Source organism: Genypterus blacodes, unplaced genomic scaffold, assembly GCF_046128005.1.
Source record: "Genypterus blacodes isolate CSIRO-AG114 ecotype Tasmania unplaced genomic scaffold, CSIRO-AGI_Gbla_v1 ptg000245l_1, whole genome shotgun sequence".
NCBI classification, from domain to species: Eukaryota; Metazoa; Chordata; class Actinopteri; order Ophidiiformes; family Ophidiidae; genus Genypterus; species Genypterus blacodes.
The window spans coordinates 105,997-126,150 of NW_027467042.1; the positions used below are offsets into that span (position 1 = coordinate 105,997).

Consider the following 20,154-nt stretch of genomic DNA (forward strand, 5'->3'; position numbering starts at 1 on the left):
TTTGTTTTTGATGCACAGCACATATTTTAATACAAAATTAACAAGATCTCTCAATTGAGTGAACTAACCAAAGCAATAGAAAGTACAACTAACACCTTGGAAAAATATACACCACGTTCACACACATGTTTTTACAATATCTCAGTTAGTTAGTGCATGTTGATTATCATTTATACGTTTCGTTTTGCAGATACTTAACTTTGTGCCATTTTCATCCAAAAAATAAAGTGCATTTCACATTGAAAACTACGCATACGTCTACACAAGATGCTGTTTACTGTGGCGTTCCCGTGTCTTAGCCCCTACACACACACACACACACACATTCACAGGCCCTTGAGTGTTTTGATATTTAGCTCTAGATTAGTAACCATCAGTGAAACTCCCCTCCCTCTTATCTACAGGCCCATCGTCGGCTACACACACACCCCTGCGTCTGTGTACACCACAAGCATCACTTAGTGTACAAGTCACTGTGAAACCATTCAGGTGAGTGAATACCGAGGAAGTGTTACATCCAGCATCACAGTCTTTTGAAAACAAAGCCCTTGTTCACACCCGCTCAACCATGGAACTCACCGGTCAGATCTGGACAGATGCCAGGGTACCAATACTGTACGATAACATTCACCTTCATCATCAGAACAGGCCGCGTCTCACCGCTCCCTCAATCAGCCCCCCTCACCCACCCCCACCCGGTCTGTGTAGCCAAGTCTGCACAGTCATCCCATTAAACCAGCCGTTACAAACTGCTGCATATTGAAGCGAGGGGAAAGTGAAAGTCACCGGAACAAATTCTACTACGACAGCCTAGGTGGAGAAATGTCCTTGGAAAAATGGTGCGACCCGACTCTTCCCCCTGGTGTGACTGGCTTTGGTAGCACCATGCATGGTGGTATAAACCCCGCCCCTCCCCCCTCCCCTTATAAGCATGCCATATTTACAAAATCAAAGGAATCAAGGAGGGGATATCAAACAATTTGTGGATTATTACTACATTCAAAAAGGCTTTACAGCGCCGTATAATACAACATCAGAATCTGAAAGAATCCAGGCCAAGGACTGAAGTGGAAAAAAATAGAACTTTTCAATGAATATAACAAAATAGACTTTTCTCCAAAGGTAAAGGAATCGGTGATGGTTTGTGATGTGCCAGCCTGACCTGTTGGTGCTCATCAAGTAACCACAGGGTTCAGTCTGACACTGTGCACAAGCTCACACACACACAAACACACACACACACACACAGGCCACGTTCCAAAGCTTAAGACGTGTTGTTCTTCTTGCTTTCCTTTACTCATCCCACATTTTATAACACCTCACGCTGAGTCTCTTAGCTCATTGGTTGCTGTCGGCGTGGGCGAGAAAGCGAGGAAGGGAAGAAGAAGCCTTATCTTTGTCTTTGGAAGCGGCCGGGTTAGCTCATTGAATCATTCAGAGGTCACTTAACGGACAACTGCCTCGACCGGACTAGATTGATTTAAAGTAGGATAGTATATCAGTGATATAGAGAAGACAGAAAACACACAACAGGACTAGGATCCCAGTTCATTCAAACGGTACCTTTCACTTTGGCTTGAAGTGCTGGAGTGTTTACATCCTAGCCCTAAATCTCTCATCAAAGTTCTACATGCCGCACGACAAACACGTAACGAGGTCACTTCTCTCAGAATTGACAGGAAGACTGGCAGCATTAATCCTCAACATCCCCCCCCTTACACACACGCAAGCACACACACACGCACAAGGACACACATGCACACACTCAAGAGGCCATGCAACTCAAACCAAATGCACGAAAACACAGTCCCAAATTCGCACAGACGCCTTAAGGTTACGACACGCAAGGACAGTTCAGAGGCAACAGGAAACTACAGCGGCAAGTTTTCACAATTTCATCCAGCTCTTTACAAATGATCAAAGCCCGATTTTGAGTCGTAGAAACCCATTTTGCGGAGAAATGAGGCAGTGGTGTCACCGTGACAAATGAGTCGTTTCATGTCATCCACTCTTTTTTCCAGCCCAAAATTGATTTATCCTCCCTTTCGCTTGGCAGCAGCTCACTGAGCCTGATCACCAGGAACGCATCCCCCCCACTAACATCACCACGGTTACCTCGCTCTGCAGGAAGAAGGAGTCATGTTGGGGCATGGATGTTGTTATTGCTCTCTCAGTATTGCTTCACATCTATGATATAACTACCACTCATAGGCGAGTTATTGCTGACGTTATCAGTATGAAGGAGGAATCGCTGTACATCGGCTGTTGGCTTTGCAGCTCCGCTCAAAATCTCAAACACCACAGAGGAAGAAACGTATCAGCGTTAACAAATCTGGTGACCTTGGAGGGAGTGGTGATTGTAGCTCTTTAAACGTTACACACACACACACACACATGAGGTACACTGTGTAGTACACGAAGGTCAGGATTACTTCACATCTGCGGTCGCCTTGGTGACGCACCGCACTGGAGACGGGGGTCTGTGTGCTTGTTGCATGCAAATGACACTGAAATCTAGCATGCAGATCAAAGGGGGGGGGGGGGGGGGGTGGGGAGACTGTGTTTGAACTTGAGAGCCATAAGGGATCAAATGAATGGAAATACATTCGGATTGATTCCTATTTGGTCGATACCCTGACAAAAGCACTTCTCATTGTTTGCCTATAGAGGGCTTGTCAAAGTTAATGTTGTCTCAGCAGACTGTGGTGTCTCTGCAGGCATCAGGTACAGCCGGGAGGGGGCGGGGTCTCTGCTGGGGGGGATCTGATGGACGTGATAATCCAATAAATCAATAATCAATATGCAATTTAACATTAACATATTCTGGCTATGTTGAGAATGTGACCACGTGCCAGCTTTTTATTATTCTACATCTTGATGAATCCAATACTGAGTAATGGCTGCGTCCCATTTAGAGCTCTGGTACTGTGCATGCTGGCTTAACTGGCACACCTAAATGGAACAAAGCCATTATTTTAGATTTCATAGAGTGGCAATTAGTGTATAAATCGGTGTATAAATCGATCGAATGATGGTAATAACCGTTAGTTGCAGTCCGACCTCTGGGAGTAATAATAACTGGGACGCAACAGCCTCTAAGATAGACGTTTAACACGTTCTCGCGAGGGTGGAGGAGGAAACGGGAGGAGAAAGAGGTGGTGGAGGAGAAGCGGCTTGGTTGCTTCTTTGATGGCGTCTGTGGAGGACGCAGGGCGCGGATCAGAGAGCGCCGCGGCTATTTATAGCTCTCCGCGGCTGTTTAGCTTTCGACGCACGTTCAGAGTGCAGCAGCAGAGAGACGAGAGAGATGCTGCTCCAGACAGGCTTCACTGTGGAAATGCCTGCAGATTCACCCGCGACCTCCCCCTCTCCCTCCCCTCCCCTCTCCTCTCCTTTGTAAATTACTTCACGCATTTACGCACGAACCGATCAATAACCTCTCCCACAGTATAAAGAAAACAAGCACATGTAAACCAGTGCTCCAGTTCTATACACAGCTGCTGCCTGCCTGGTACGTGTGATGCATTCAGGGCCTCTCCGCAGAACAGAAGAAGGGCGTGGCACGGGTTGAGCGGTGAGGGTGGGGTGGGGGGGCGGGATGGAGCCCGGTGATGGCAGCCGTTACCGGGGAAGACAGTGAGATACCTTACGCCCTACGGTGAGCTTTAAAGGAAAAAACAGACCACCATCCATCCATCCTTCCTTCCATCCATCCAGGTGGGCTATGGATGACGATCCACCTTCAGACGGGACTGAATCCACAGTCCCTCTGCCTGTTTCCCCTGCTCCTGCTCTCTCTAGATTCCAGGCAGGAGCAGAGTAGCAGAGCTCGCCCAAGGCGCCTCTCTCTTCCCCACCGGGGTCTGCTAGGTCAGACGTCGCTGGGGGTCCGAGCCCGATGTGCCACGCTGGCAGGCACGCAACCGCAGCACACCAGCCACAGCGCCTTCTGGATCTCCTGGTTCCTGAACGCGTAGATGACCGGGTTGATGACGGAGTTGTAAGTGGCAGGCACCAGTGTGGCGTACGTGTAGAGCGGAGGGTAGGTGTAGTCGGCGATGAGGGAGTAGACGGTGAAGGGCATCCAGCAGGCGGCGAAGGTACCCAGGATGATGGCCAGGGTCGACACGCCCTTCCTCGTGGTGACGTAGTGAGGCGTGGCGGCCAGGAAGTGGTGCTGAAGGGCAATTTGGTGAGCGTGGCGCATCACGATCTTACAAATCTGAACGTAGAGTTGCAGCATGAGGCCGAAGAGCAGCAGGAAGGAGACGGACAAGACGGCGATGTTGTTCTTGGTCAACGGCCGCACCACGCTGCACGTAGCCTCCTCCTCCAGGCAGTTGACCCCGGTCACAGGCAGCAGGCCCAGACACAGAGAGAGGCCCCACAGGAGCACCAGCATGGTGTAAGTGAACGCCGCTGTCCGCTCAGAGTTGTACGTGAGGGCGTAGTAGAGAGACAGGTAGCGGTCGATGGTGATGGCCAGCAAGCTGAAGACGGAGGCAGAGAAGGAGGCCACCACCAGACCCACGGTGAGCAACTGGGCGGCGTCAGAGTGAAGCAGGTAGGCACAGGTGAAGTGAAGCACCAGGCCCAGACCGGCCAGCAGGTCGGCCAGTGCCAAGCTGCCGATCAGCAGGAACATGGGAGCTCTCAGGGCCGGGTTCTGCCAGATCACCAGCACCACCAGGGCGTTCTCACAGGCGATCAGCGTCCCAGAGGAGCACAGCACGATGTCCCAGGGGTTTACCAGCAGGGGCAGCTGGCTCGGCGGCAGTGTGTCCTCTGGAGGAAACGTCCCCAGACCGGTGCTGTTGTCCATTGGCCCACCGCCTCCGCTGGCCCATGCTGTGGGGTCAGGGGTCAGCCAGCCGGGGGTGGCAGGCAGCTCCTCACTCATTGTGCCCCCCGTCTGAAAGAGAAACACACACAGGCTGACTAACGACAAGTAACTGGAGCAAAGAGGTCAAATTGGAAGACACCTGTGTTACACAACTCTCTAATCTGAAACACAGCCTCAGTCAAATGAAAGCACATCTGGAATTTCACCATTCAACTATAAAAAATAAGAAAAAATATCTTGTTCACTCTTTCAGATTTTAACCTTTTACGAATTATGGTAATTAAACATTTTCCGTCCCGTCTTTGAACATTATGAATAATTGCATTGCTGGTTGATGATGACAGAGGCCTGCGTGTGGGCCAGGGGACAAAGAACACACACACAACATGTAAGCATTCTATACGAAACAGTGAGCAATGAAAGAAAGGCTTTGTCTCTCAGGCCACTTCACTAACGGGACAGCATCATAACCTTCCACCCTGCCGGCAATCGCGCACAGTGCTGCTGCCCGAGATCAAAGCAGCAAACACCGCACCCGTTCTGTCCTAAAGCGCCTCAAACGCCACACATCCAGCTGTGAGGGAAGCATATGGAGCCGCTATAGGCGCTGCACCTTGCATCAAGAGAAACACAACAGCTGCTCCACGTCAGCAAAAGGATGCGAGAGGAGGCAAAGCTGCATTTCTCTCTCCCTCATGCGTGTCCGTGGATGCTCATCAAAGCCGCCTTACCTTGACTCTCTGAGCTGAGACTTCCCCTGTCTAGATGGAGAATCCTCGTATTTCCATGTCAGGGATACCGATGGTTGCAGCGCCGGAGGACAGAGATGCAGCCCGGGGGAAGGGATGCTGAGCCTCTGTGCCTCCAAAAGCCGGGGGGGTGGGGGTGGGGGGGTTGATGGAGGAAGAAAAGAGCGCGGTAAAGAGCGGCTCTCCCCGTCAACGGCGCATCGCTGTGGACTGCGGCTGTGCGAGGAGCAGCGGCGGAAGAGAGGAAGAGGAGGAGGAGGAGGAGAAGGGGGGTGGGGGGGCTAGTGCGCGCGTCTGTGTGTGTGTGTGTGTGTGTGTGAGTGAGTGTGAGTGTGTAGGGGGGAGGGGAGTGATAATGATGAAGGGTCCCACACTGGCCACACGCGGAAAGTCCAATAAAATGAAACAGTGAAGGTCTGATTCGAGCCCAGCTCAAGGACAGGGAGATGCAAGTGTGTGTGTGTGTGTGTGTGTGTGTGTAACAGCTGTCTGCAAATTTTACATGCATGAAACATTTACATCTCAGTGGTCATAACACTTTCCGGGCGTGTTTTTGTGTCATTTGTGGCGCAGATTGAGTCCACTTCATGTTGTTGTTCAGTTTGGGTGCTGTTTGTGTTTGTGGACTCGAGTTTCAGATGCCCAGAAGATGCTGGATGCAGAGACTCACTTTCCTCCGACGCCTCGCTATTCTGGTCCCGTCTGTGCTATTAACAGCAACCCCGATCTGTGTCACCAACCTCCTATTCACCTCCCTCCATCTCTCCTTCTCTCTCACTCTCCTGTCTTCCACCTTCTCCTCCTCCTCACAGGCTCCCTCCGTGCATCACTTCCTCCAGCGCGTCTGAAAAAAAGGCAGATTTGTGAGGGATTTGCGGCTAAGTAGTAGTCATGCATATTTCTGCCCACACTTAGCTGACCAAGCATTAAGTCGACGGTGCGTGGGCTGTTTTCCAAAGCACCTGATGCCTTCTAGTCTGAATGGATTTAAAAATAGCCCCTGTTGCAGTGGGAGAAAGGGCAGTACCGGGTAGCACCGCCGCGGGGCAGTGTCGAGCTCCTATGAGTCATCAGTGCGCACCTGTGGGGACACAATGAACACACACACACACACAGCGCCTCAATCTTACGGTCTTTATTTCTTTTTCTTTAAAACAGAAAATGATCGCTTCACAACAGTCCTTATCAAGCAAACCCTCACATTAAACCTGCCAACACCTACAAAACGGTATCAAAAGTGCACCATAGTGTCAATACATCTGCTCAAGGTTTAACATTTCCAATGATAATATTATCTTCTTGTAATATTTATACAAATACCATTCTGTACACGGTAGAAATACACAACCCCACCACTTCACCCCCCCCGCCCGCCCCATCCCCGGCCAATCAGGCTCCACATCCGTGACGCAAAAGCTCCTCTCCAAGTAAATCTCAGTGCAGAATTACAGAGTGGGGGGTGAAGACACGGGGCCAATATTACATCATATGAATTATTAAATACCCATTCACCCCACACCCAAGGCAAAAAACTAGAACGCCACTCATACAACCACCCCACATCTATACAACCCTCATTCAACGGCTTGGTTTTTTTGTTTTTTTTTCCTTTTAAACAATCTTGACACAGTTTTCATTCATTATTGTCTCATTGTCCCCGCAGCAGCGTCCAATCAGAGAGAAGAGGAAGAGGGAGAGGAGGCGGGGAAGGACACAGCCAGGAGGGATCGCTGGTATTTAGGGGTGGGGGGGTCACAGGGGAGGGGGGGGGCTTCCACAGCTGATCTGCAGCACTGAGCGTGTAAAAGCACGAGTATGAATCACAGCCGTGCAGGCGGGTACGACGACACCATGCGGGCTGCTGCTGCTGCGGCGGCGCATTTATGGCCCGTGGCCCCCCGACCCCGCGGAGAGAGGGAACGGAGGGCTTCTCCCGCTCGCTCTGTGGAGACGCCAGGCTCCCCGCTCAGTCTCTGGATTGGTAAAAGAGGATGTAGCCTGACTCAGAGTTCTTGGAGATTTCAGAAGTGAGGCCGTAGAATTCCTCTATAGCCTGGGCATCGATTTTCTGAAAAAAGAGGAAGATGACACATAAAGTACAAGGGTTGGAAAAATGGACGTGCAATTATGCTGTAGATACTTTGAAAGACTCTTAAATGCTTGGACTCACCTCCACAATGTCGTCGTCAAACAGCAACCAGAAGTCATGACTTTTCACAATTGCGATGTAGTGACCCCTGTTTGGACCGCTGCAGACACATGATCAATAGTATTAATAGAGTAACGGTTGAAGTATTCCAGTATTCTTACTTCTATCTGGGACCATGGCTGTCTAAACTCTGTCCCAGCAGGAAGTGTGCCTGTGAGCCTGTTTCAGCATGTTCTTTTCTAATCGGCTTTGTGTTCCTACGCACCTCCCACAATGCACCACCACGGCAACCAGGTCGTACAGCCTCTCCGGATTGGTGGCGTCTCCAGAGGTGTTGAAGAGACGGAGCTCCAGGGGGAAGACGACGCGGTAGGACAGCTTGGTGTAGCGCTGCAGCTGCTCCATGTACTTAAAGCGCTTCAGGTGCAGGGCCAGGATCATTGGCAGCTTCTTCACACGCATCCTGAGGCACAGAAGGACGCCGTCAACACCGGAGCTAGACGCCGCACAAACTCAACAACACGCCCTCATTACACAATAAATCAAAGGAACCCGTCCACTCGCCTTTTGTGAGCCTCCTGCTTGCTTCTACATTCTTCACAGTAGTATTTGTACTCGCTGCACAGAGTCTCTGTGTTGCTGAAACCTCTGATAAGAGCCACAAAGAGAGGGATTAGTCAACACACTGTGGGATTAACATCTGCAAATCAACGGTTTCATATCAGAGCAATGCCTTTTATATTGAACAGAACTCTATATTGACTCTTGTAGCTCTACCTGAGGCAGTGTGTGATGGAGGTATTCTGCTCTACATCCACTGACAGGTCCAGAAAGTCCTCATCTTTGCTGCTTATCTGCAGAAAACACAAGCCAATCCCCAATACATCATCATTGTTGTCACATGATTAAGGCTGGTGCACATGTGCTCAGTGCTCAGTGTGTGTTTGTACCGTTTCACAGGTGAGGCAGCGCGTCTCATTGGTCAGAGTGCCTTGGAAGATCTCGTGGACCCAGGTGGGAGCAGGGGTGGCGTTGCTGTTGTTGTTCTGGGAGTCCAGCGTGCCGTTGGGCAGGCGGCCGTTGGTCTTGTCCTGCTTCCTCTCCTCCTGCAGCAGGTCTGCGATGGTGTTCAGCAAGTAGTTGAGGAACTCGTGAGCATCCTGCTGCATGTAGTTGTCGAAGAGCTCTGAGAATTAAGAAGAGAAAGAAGGGGAGGCTTTTCAGTGTCAATGGAGCCATTATGTTCTTCTGGGCATGTGACTGTAAGAGGTCAGCAACAAACAAGAACTAAGAACGAATCGAAAGCAGAAGATAAAAGACAACCATTGTGGTTGCTCAAGCTTCCCTCCCCCTCAATGCAGTCCAACACCCTGGGAGAGATTTCAACACTTCTCTGACAAGATCATCCGTTTGGGCACAATAATAATGTTTGTTTTAAACCCTGCACTTATTAGATTTTGCTTCTAATAAAGTAGAATGCAATATTTAACTATGATAGATTAATTAAGGTTGTAAAAGACAAGAGCCCATCTATTTTGAAGGTCCATTTATGCTTAACTTCTGCTCTTCTTTCCTCTAATTCACTAAGCAGAGAACATCAAACTCCTCTCATCTCACCATTCTCCTTGCGTAGCCGCGTGATGAACTTCTTGGGCGGTATGACTCCCACCTTCCTCTTCTGGTTGGCAATACTGTGGAACAGATCGGCCAGGCAGGTGAGCAGGTTCTCCTTCCTCCGTGGCTGACTGCGGTACGCCAAAATCTTCTCTCGGAACGGCCGGCAGAAGTACAGCGCCTGCAACACCGAGTTGCAGTAGCAGGTGTTCCCAAACTGAAAAGGAGCAGGACATCGGTAAATAAATATACATTAAAATACTGACTGTCACAAAGCAGGAACATTGGTATTCACTTACATTGACCAGGCCAAAGTAGTGCTCATTGACCGGAAACTGCTCAGATCCAATCTCTTTCTCCAGAGCAGAGGCATTGGCGCCCTGTAAAACGCAAAAGAATCAAAACTGTTTGGTATTAAGGGAGAGAAAAACACACCAACACTCCACCAGAATCATCATGTAAACCTTAAATTGGATGGCAGTAGCTTCACATTGTCAAGGTCATGCTTTGAGCTCTTTAAAACTCCATGAATGAGCATTTCTGTTCACCCAATTGATGTCATAAACGCTAAATCTGTGCATCAGATTTGTACTTAAACTGTGCTGCCACTAGTTAGAGCTCACATCTTCCAAAAGAGGCTTTAAAATACAGAAATAAATTGAAAATATGTGTCTTTTCAGGAGGTTTTGCCGGTTTTAACCCAATGATCGGTGGTACAGCCTTCGTGTTTGTGTTTCTAACATAACGGACTGAATGTAAACTGTGCTGAGCGGAGCTGGATAGAGTCCAAAACTGCGCAGCTAATCTTAAACTACTGCGTGTCGTCATTCAGTGCGGTTAATTAGGGCGGCTAGGTAGGCCAACGCGTCAATTCAGCTTAAATCAAACGTTTCTCTTACAAACACAAACTACAGTTAAACACTCTGCTTATCTAAAGTCGTTCATTATCCAGCTGTGGGCTCCTCCGGTTGCTGGCTAGGTTGCGACGCTGGTTTGGGGGTTGACGTTAGCAAGTTAGCTGCCTGCCTGCGAACCTCGGCTGCAGCAGGTGCACTGTCACTGTGCTCAAAAGGCAGCGAGACATAATAATCGGACAGAAATAATGGGATTGCGATTGTTGAAATAGAAACAAATCAGCCGAGTGAACATCTGACACGTTAGCATCGGAGAAGGCGGAGGGTGGCTGCTCGCTTTGCTGTAGTCGGAAAATTGCTTGGCTAGCACACGTACCAGAGTGCAGCGCTTCTTCAACAAATTTCACGATTTGTAGTGCAGATAGCAGTACAGCCACGGTTTCTGTATCGCACCATAACTTGGCAAATGCCGTTCCGCGAGTGCCGTATACTCACCATGGTACAAAAAGAGGCAAATTTGGAGACTGTCATTAGGATTTCCATTCGGCTAGCGCCATCTTCCACCACCACAGCACCGCGCGCAGGCTGATGGGCAGACGGGCGGTTGCGCTCGCGGCGGAAGGTTCTTGTGTCCGAGAAAACAAGATTTCAGCTGCGGCGTGCTTCCGCATTCGTTTAGCTGCGGTCAGTAAAGGTCAGTTCCCAAGATGATGCATCGGGAACAAATAATTGGAATTCGTTTTTCCACCCGTGGTTAAAACTACATCTTCTTTACGTGTTCAGAACTAACTTCAGTGTCTGTTTTCAAAGTACTTTCTCTGTTTTCTTTGACATCCCTTCATTTATACTCGCTGTGGCGTCAGGAACTATGAATAATTTCCAGCTGTATGTATTTAGAGTTTCCTTTGTGGAATTAGCATATATAAACAGCAAAATAAAATGTTATGTCAATAAACTTAGAGATACTACTGCATTCTTTACAAATCAACCCACAAATATACAATCATATACCACACATCCAACTCAAAACATCATCTACAGGTTCAATTGACTGTTAAATGCTGGGAAATACTTATCTGACTTTATTACTAATGCAGTATGTATATACCACAAACATTTTAAAATCGCACATCACATAATAGAAAACATCTTAGAAATTCTGCTGAAGGCAACACAGAAATACGCATTTGACGAACGACCAGCTATAACACAGAATTAGGTTTTTGTTTTTGTATTGTTAGTCACAAAGGCTCTCTGTCTAACAAGCTGTTGAATTTCCTGTGGCGCACTGTCATTTTGTTCAGGCAATATCACGGCCTGCCTATAATGCAATAGTCAAGGCGGAGTTTCGGGGCCTCAACTCTCTCTTTCCGCCGTACCCGCCATCTTGTAGAGTCCGGGGGTAAGATGTGCTCTCTTTTAAAATACAAATCCTGCTTAATTGTCGCAGTTTTCGGACTAAATTAGATCCCTGGACGCATTCGAATTCCCGCTTTACATCACCAAATGCTAATTTGAACACCCAGGCCTATTTTAAAGAGCGATAATTGTCGTTAAATGTTAGCAGGAGCAGCGCGTGGCTCTCCATGTGGGCCTAGCACCTCTTTACACGGACGCTATCGCCGCGTAGACGCCGAATGTTCCTCTGACAGTCTCTTAATCTCACTGTTATACTCCTCGCCGTCTCAACATTCCGGTTATTCGTTCGGTTTCTTGACAATTCTGTTAATCTACAGGCACATTCAGAACCGTTGAAGCACCGGCGTTGATGTCGCTACATGCTAACGTTGCTCCTATAAACAACCCGTGTAGTTGGCCGGTTACCAAAGTTGTTAAATAATAACAATTTGCATTTAACAATTTCGTCTGTTTTGAAATATGAATCAACTGCCCTTTATATTTGAGTGTGAAATTGGTCTATATAGCTTATTCTGCCCAGTCCAAGTTGCATATCATGTCTCTTCTGTTGGTGTACGATTATCTAACGCGTGTTAAAGAGCTTGATCCTAACTGATACGTGTTTCTCCACAGTAATCAGGCATCATGACGAACACCAGAGGCAAGAGGAGGGGTACGAGGTACATGTTCAGCAGGAAATTCCGCAAACATGGTGAGTACAGGTTTCGGATGTGAATCGGATGCAATTTTAGAAGTATGTTGATTGTTTTGCATACAGGCACGAACTAAACTATAACTTGGCTGCATCTGTTTTCAGGCCCAGTACCTCTGTCCACATACATGCGCATCTACAAGAAGGGCGATATCGTAGACATCAAGGTAAGACATGATAAGGGGCAGACAGGCTTGAGGGATTGTTTCATTAAATTGAAGCCCTTGATTTGGAATGAGACGGATTGTGTATTGATGTGTCTCTGTGTATGATTGATTCCAGGGCACAGGCACCATTCAGAAGGGAATGCCTCATAAGTGCTACCATGGCAAGACAGGCCGCGTTTACAACGTTACCCAACATGCTGTGGGCATCATTGTCAACAAGCAGGTCAAGTAAGTGACTGTCATTGGTTTTGTGATGAATGTGTACACCTATGTGAAGTCTGCTTATCCATCCATTTGCTCTGGGATAGAGGAAGTAACCCCATCTTCACTTTGCCACCAGGATTTGTTACATGTCCTTAGTGGTCATTCTTGTGGGGGAAAGTATTTAATCCTTAAACAACCCAGCCAAACTTCTGTTTGACCTGTGGTTGTGTTGAGGTGACAGCAGCGAATTGCAATGTGGTTATTCTGTTTCAAGCTGCACAGTTCATCCCTTTTAAAGTTGCCATTTGTTTACGGGGTGTGAACTCGTTTGTGCTCTTTGCCTTTCCAGGGGCAAGATCCTGGCCAAGAGGATTAATGTGCGTATTGAGCATGTGAAACACTCAAAGAGCAGGGACAGCTTCCTGCAGCGCGTCAAGGAGAACGAGAGGCTGAAGCAGGAGGCCAAGCAGAAAGGCACCTGGGTGGAACTGAAGCGCCAGGTATGACAAATGACTTCTTCCCATTCTGTTGGTGACTTTATTTGAAAGATCATCATCCTCATCCAGTTGTAGACCAGCAGCCAGTGGAAATGCTGCTCAGTCATTGAAGTTCCTCTGTAATGTCACTACTCGGCTCACCTTGTTAATGAATCCTTCTCCTGTGTCTCCTCAGCCTGAGTCTCCACGTGAGGCTCACTTTGTCAGCACCAAGAAGAACGAGCCCCAGCTGCTGGAGCCCATCCCCTATGAGTTCATGGCATAAACTGCTCTACGAAATAAAAAAATGTTTGTACACACACAGCTTGTCCCGTGTAGTTTGTTTACACATCTGACTCAGTATTGACTTGGACTGCTGTCGCTCAGTGATGATTCTCCTCCTTTGATTCAACGTGAAATCAAATGCACTTTTCATTGTTTGGATTCTTGAGTATACAGTCAGTTTGTCTACTTGAAATGAAATCGCCTCCAGATCTTACAGATGCACAGCCAGCTACGAGCCTAGGCTCCATTCAGGTAACAACAGAACATACTACTGTAGAGGTGTGCTAGATAATATGGTAGATAAGATGTTTGGCTTTAATCCACGAATGCCATTTATTTTTATTTTATTGTATTATATTTATTTTATTTTTTTTGCTGCTCTGTGATAAATTCCACGGCATCAATTTGACTCAAATTTCCAGACCTTTAAACATCAATGGCTTTAGTAAAAAGTGAAATTTGATGCTGAAACCAGATAAATACTGCATGGTAATTTTAGTCCTGCTTTGTTACCTTTAAGCCAGTAGGTGGCAGTATGTACCAGGACAGCCTCTAAGTGAGCCTGACTCTTTCAGGGTAAATATGCAGTAAGGCAAGATGGTTAACTGTCCTGGGTTACACAGTTAAGAGAAATGAACTTTTTATATTCTTACAGATCTTATGTAGTTTGGGCATTATTGTGCCAAACGATATACAAACACCCTGGAAGTGAAGATGTAGCTTTTATCAAAAGTAATGTTTCGACCTTAATCAAGAGTTTTTGCACTTTTCTTGATTCCTGCCAACTTCCTCACAATAAAAATTAAAAATGTACGAAAAGTTTCACCAGTGCATTCTTCATGTCTATCTGTAGTCGGCACCATTGCTCCTCGCAAAAGAGAGAAAGTCCAGCATACTCAGTTTGAATAGATACTGAATTGTTGTCCTATCTGTGTAATTCTCAACACTACAGATGTACACTGACCATTTCTACAACTCAAATATTTGCCTTGAATCTATGTCAAACTAGTTACCACAAGTCAAAAATATTATAAATTTGTCTACATGAATACAGTACAAACTTAATCGTCTTCTCTGGACCTTGAAAGATGCAAAAAAAAGAAAACACGTTCTACAGAAAACATTCCTATTTACTCCTAGATTAAAAATATATATGTCAGTCAGCCTATGTTTGAGTTGTGTGTGTTTGTGATGTTGCAGCAGTGTGTGTACGGACCACTTCATGTGGGCTATTTAATCAGTGGAGGCTGAATGGCTGGCTGGTTATGTGACAAATGGGTTATCTCATCGCACCTCAGTACTTTACCCAATATTTACACGAATTAGGACCAGTTTACATAGATAGAGCCAGCAGCTGACAGAATGGGTGTATGAGTGTGTGTGTGTTTGTGAGAAAGAGACGGAGTGTGAGGAGGCCAACTGCAAATCAGAGCGAGACGTTTCTGCTGGTGCGAGAGTTGAATTTCTTTATGAAGTAACGACCCAGATTTTCTAGAGGGAATGAAGTCTATTGAAAGAGGGAGCGAGGAGCGGAATGACTGCGGTCAAACATGCAGAGGTTATAACCCTACAGGCCTGAGGTCAGGGGATCCAGATACAGGCCTTATCAGAGCAGAGTAATAAGTATCCAACAACCTGAATAGATAAACGCAGGAAACGGTGTGTGAAATAAAATGCAATCAATCAATGAGCAGTTTGACACCAAAATCCCTCGGTATTGATCTGCAAGGTCTAGATTTTCCTTCATGGAGATAAGACCTATGGTGCCTGTAGGGTTTGGATATTGTCACGGCGTTTTGCACCAGTTTAAAGTTAAATATAGCCGATCAGAGTGGAATGAAAGTTACATGACACCCACAATCCATTATATCTGACCTATGCTGCTGGAAGGTACTACAAATATGATTAAGCCTGTCTAGACATCTACAGCAGCAATGAAGTTAGAAATAATGGAACCTTTATCCAGGTGAAAGTAGCAAAGCCGCAGTGGAAGAATGCCTCCTGCAATCCAATTTGTATACAACAGTAACAGTAAAGGGGCTTTAGTAGGATTCAAAGTGAAATTGCTCATCATGAAGAGTAGTGCTGTCCACTGTTGGGTGAAAACGTACGATTTGAAAACAATTGTTGAGGCTTTTGTGTTTTCAGATCACTTGAGAGTCAAAGTTTGGATGGAAGAAAAAAAGGACAAAGATAAATGTCAAATGTGTTTCCCCAAAATGGAAGTACTCATATTCAAATTGTACTTGAGTAAATGTAAGTTACTGTACAGTGGGCCCTTTGTGTGTGTGTGTGTGTTTGTGTTTGTGTGTGTGCGTGTGTGTGCGCGCGTTCTCACAGACAGACCAGAGCAGCATGCATGGCACTGAGTCATGGAAGTTACTGATTGAAGGAACAAAAGGTAAACAGAGGGGGAGAGATAGAGAGAGAGAGGGAGAGAAAGAGAGAGGGAGAGAAAGCAAGCAGGAGAGGGGAGGGGAAGGGAGCACAGGGGGGGAGACGAGGCTGGTGGATAAAAGCCGAGGAGCACTATGAACTCCTTAATCACGCATGTTTGACACACACAGATTGAGTCTGTCAGCTCGCCCTGCAGCTCAGAGCAGCTGTATCGACCTGGGGTGTAACATATTAACCACACACACACACACACACGGCCACACGCACACACACACACACACACACACACACAAACAGCAGATCATTTCATATGGACTCAGACATGCTTGCACCATTGATGCAAGAGGAGGTGTGTGTGGAATTTAGCTTATAGCCTGACAGAGAAATTACATAAATATCAAACCTTTTTCCTACTTACAATTTTCCTATTTTTCCAACTTCTCTTTCCTATATTGTAGATCTGTACCATTTTCCCATCTCTCTTCTGTCCACTTAAGGCAAAATACAGCAAATAACTTGATCACAATGCTTTTTGCCATTCATTTAAAGGTAAGCGAGGTGTGTTTGGTGATATGCAGTCCAATCAATCACAGAAATTGCTGAAATCAGGGTTTCCTTTTCTTAAACCCCTCCTTCACCTTTAACAGGCGTCGGTACTTGTGAGTGTGTTCTTGACTGTGGGTGTGAATGTATGTCCACATGCTCTGTGTGTGCTGGGGCCAGACCCAACACATTTCACAAAAGCCACAAGGAAAATCCCATCCCAAGCCAAACAGAGTGTGGGTTGTATCTGTGGGTGATAGGTGGGCGATAGAGTGTGTGTGCTGCCTGGTGGTTATCAGGAGGCATGGTCGTATATGGAGATATTGGGCCAGCTGTATTGATCCTGTCCCTGACAGCGAGGAGGAGGGGGGGTGGAGGGCACCGGATGGGGCGAGGAGGAGGAGGAGGAGGAGGCTGATAACTGTGTCGACTGACCCAGACCTGCTCACCTGAAACCTGGGAGGCCAGGGAGGTAACGCCCTACACGTCTCTCAATAGGCCTTATTCACTAAAGTCAGTCAAAGGTTTCCTATGAGAGCATGGCGCGGGTGCACAGGGTGATCTCTGTGTTTAGACAGGCTGATAGTGTTGTTGTATTGTGTGCCAATAAGGGGCCTCTGCTTTTTATAGCTTTAATATAGATTCTTTAGCTGTTTGGCGCTGAACTAAGACTCGTTTTGCTTTAGTTTAAGGTTTGTTAGTAGCATAATATCTCCCTGAGGTGCAATTTCTGACCACAATAAATCACACCTATCAGAATACAATATTGGTGAGTTGATAAGATTAAGATTAGGGCCATAAATTCCCTGTGTGTATGTGATTAACGGCGACAGACAGTCGCCACTGTCTTGCTTGCAACACACACACACACACACACACACACACACACACACACACACACACACACACACACACACACACACACACACACACACTCACAGTAGATCGGCAGATAGAGAGGCATACTGCAAGGAGCCTAGGTGACATTTTTAAAGCCCATATCAATCAGTGCTCTGGAAAGAGTTGTGGACCTTCATACTGTCTGAGGAGAGTATAAATATAATATCAAGCAGTATTCAGCTTAATCCCTTTCTTGCATCATACATGTTTGATCACCTGCACGACATCACTGGTGTGTTGACTGCTCATCCCCTAAATATACATCATAAAGCAGTCGCAGCTTTTATGTGTAAAGTGTGTAAAGGACAGCATATTTATGAGGAATCATAAACTCTTGTTTTCATTCATCACATAATCCATATTTATCTATCAAATGTTGTTTTTTACGGCTGGGCACCCCTCTCTTGCCTTAAGTGGTACATTCCACTCAGTTAAATTATGCCCAGGTGTGCTGCTGCTTGTAGGTCAGTTAAAGTCCTGCCCCTTTACCAGAATTGTTTGTAATCAAAACACCACATCTGACATTGCTTATTAAAGATGGGGGAAAGGTTACATAGTAAAAAAAGCTACATTTGTTCGTTTTTTGGTTGCAAAGCGTCCTTCAGTAAGTCATGGAAGCTAGAGGCTCATCTGTGCAAACACACAGGATTGGTAAGTGGCTCTGATGGAACAAACACCACACATCTAAAGTTTAAAATGCAAATTCTAGATACAGTAAAGGTGAAGTGTAAGTCTAAACTGGCCGGTGTCACGCTTTCCTTACTGTTGCTTACTATGATTGTCATGGGTTATATGTCAAAATGTTTCTCAACCTCAGAAACCTTTCTCCTGCGAGAATTGCGACAAGAGCTTCTGCACCCGCTATCAACTGACCAGACATGAGCTCACCCACAGTGGGGAAAAGCCACACAAGTAAGCCACAGTGATGCCGTTTGTGACTGCTGACTGAAAATGTACTTTGATCACTCTGTGCTTTGGTCTCCAGGTGTCTGGCTGAAGGATGCTCTGAGGCCTTTATCACCAACGCCAGCTTGAAGAACCACATGGCCCGGATTCACCAGCACCAGGAGAAGAGATATCGAGTAACAGAAACCCTTTTTGTCTTTATGTAATCTCTAGATAATGTTGGTTAGATTCATTAAGGAACACTGGCTTGCTCATGTTGTTTATCTGCTATGTTTCAGTGTGTCCATCAGGGCTGTGGAAAGGGATTCAACAAGAAGAACCAACTGAATGCCCACACCTGTGAGCACACACAGATCCTCCTATTCCAGTAAGTGACTGTTCAGTTTAATCTCTCTCTCTTTTGGACTCATCTAAAACCTGGCACTTTTCTTTGGATGTCCAGCTGTTCCTTCAATGGCTGCACGAGAGAATTCCCCAGTCGTGGCAAACTGAAGCACCATGAGAAAGTGCATGAAGGTCAGTTGTTGATCAGAATGCCTTGATGGTGCGCGTGTGTGTGTGTGTGTGTGTGTGTGTGTGTGTGTGTGTGTGTGTGTGTGTGTGTGTGTGTAAAACTGAATCTGTCTGCTTTAGGTTACCCGTGCAAGGATGACGGCTGTCTCTTCCACGGGAAAACATGGACAGAATATCAGAAGCACAGAAAGGAACATATAGGTATGAATGTAATGTCTAGTGCTGTTGCCTCTGCTGCTGCTCATGATGTCACTGACTCTGTTGTGTGTCCTTAGTGAAGCTGCCGTGCGGACAGTGCAAGAAGCTGTTTAACAACTCGTGGTTCTTGCACCGGCATGAACTGCAGATCCACTCTGGCGAGAGGAGGATGCTGCCGTGCCCCAGAGAAGGATGTGACAAGAAGTTTACACGACACTTCAACCTAGAGAGTCACGTACTGGGAGACCACGAGGGTAAGAAGCCCTTTAGCTGCATCTCTGCTGGCTGTGGGAAGAGCTTTGCCATGAAGGTAAACCACCTGAGAAGTCCGAACACAAGCACTTATAATGTGATTAACAGGCTGAACTTGGTGGAGCTAACCGATCTCGCTCTTTAGGAAAGTCTGTGGCGACATGCAGTGGTGCACGATCCAGCAAAGAGAAAAATTACGGTAATGTACTTTGTCTCCTTTTATGGAATCTGATGTTGCTCAAAGTAGTGGAAATGACACTTGAAAATTGTAATTCTCTCATAACTCTTTCCTGGTTACTTTGCCAAATCAAAACCTGCTGTACTTTACTTTCTAGAATGTTTAGTTTCCATGATATGGTCTTTAAGATCTCAGCCGTGTGGATCATCCAAAGTAACGGGACATATGTTGAAATTTCTAGATGGCATGATCAAAACTTGGCGCAACACAAAACTCAAATTAACTATGAGCAACTGGTGGAAATGTATTGTATTACAAGTGGCTTCCTGTAATTCCAACACTGTCTATATGTTGAAACCTTACAGCATGTTGCACTTGTGGCCACGCCCAGTCAGTGATGTCAGAGCAGGTGTTTTGTATCAGCTGTGAATTGGGGGCGGGGGGGGGGGTTTATTGACTTGAAAAAACGGAAACATGGAACTTGTCTTTCTCCTCAGAAGCTTCGCCCCAAGAAGAACCAGCCCTGGCATAAGGCACAGCAGGCCAAAGTGGCAGCTGCATCCCTGGAAGCGGAGACCCAACAGCTTGCTGCAAAGCTGCGCAATACACATTTGAAGAATACCAAGAAATGAGGCTACAGTATAAAGTTCCAGGGCGTGTTCATTAACGGCGGAAAGAGTATTTGTGTTTCTTAAATGGACTTTATGTTAATGAAGAGGGAATAAAGCCTCGTTACTAAAGCACTTCACTGGCATTCTGACGCCTGATTGCTTGATATGGTGATTGAGTTCAAAACTAAGATGCAATTTTGTTCAT

The 20,154-nt window shown here is 46.6% G+C and overlaps 4 protein-coding genes across 4 annotated transcripts; 2 read left to right on the forward strand and 2 right to left on the reverse strand.

The window, feature by feature from the left end:
- Positions 1-3,871: 3,871 nt before the first annotated feature.
- On the reverse strand, positions 3,872-4,900 carry gpr12 (G protein-coupled receptor 12). Its single transcript, XM_076171323.1, has one exon. It carries the CDS (start codon positions 4,898-4,900, stop codon positions 3,872-3,874), a length of 1,029 nt encoding a protein of 342 aa, XP_076027438.1.
- A 1,812-nt stretch (positions 4,901-6,712) lies between these two features.
- usp12a (ubiquitin specific peptidase 12a) lies at positions 6,713-10,839 on the reverse strand. Its single transcript, XM_076171296.1, has 9 exons — positions 10,705-10,839; positions 9,655-9,735; positions 9,359-9,572; positions 8,692-8,927; positions 8,519-8,595; positions 8,306-8,389; positions 8,007-8,204; positions 7,763-7,841; positions 6,713-7,660 (listed from the first exon to the last, which is right to left on the reverse strand). The coding sequence occupies exons 1-9, from the start codon at positions 10,750-10,752 to the stop codon at positions 7,559-7,561; spliced, it is 1,119 nt and encodes a 372-aa protein (XP_076027411.1). The 5' UTR covers positions 10,753-10,839; the 3' UTR covers positions 6,713-7,558.
- A 674-nt stretch (positions 10,840-11,513) lies between these two features.
- Positions 11,514-13,488, forward strand: rpl21 (ribosomal protein L21). The gene is made up of 6 exons (XM_076171297.1): positions 11,514-11,611; positions 12,241-12,319; positions 12,425-12,486; positions 12,602-12,714; positions 13,040-13,190; positions 13,363-13,488. The coding sequence occupies exons 2-6, from the start codon at positions 12,253-12,255 to the stop codon at positions 13,450-13,452; spliced, it is 483 nt and encodes a 160-aa protein (XP_076027412.1). The 5' UTR covers positions 11,514-11,611; positions 12,241-12,252; the 3' UTR covers positions 13,453-13,488.
- Positions 13,489-17,828: 4,340 nt separating this feature from the next.
- Positions 17,829-20,060, forward strand: gtf3ab (general transcription factor IIIA, b). The gene is made up of 9 exons (XM_076171322.1): positions 17,829-17,942; positions 18,109-18,203; positions 18,277-18,373; positions 18,476-18,564; positions 18,640-18,713; positions 18,831-18,911; positions 18,986-19,218; positions 19,306-19,359; positions 19,836-20,060. Exons 1-9 carry the CDS (start codon positions 17,829-17,831, stop codon positions 19,968-19,970), a joined length of 972 nt encoding a protein of 323 aa, XP_076027437.1. The 3' UTR covers positions 19,971-20,060.
- Positions 20,061-20,154: the final 94 nt, after the last annotated feature.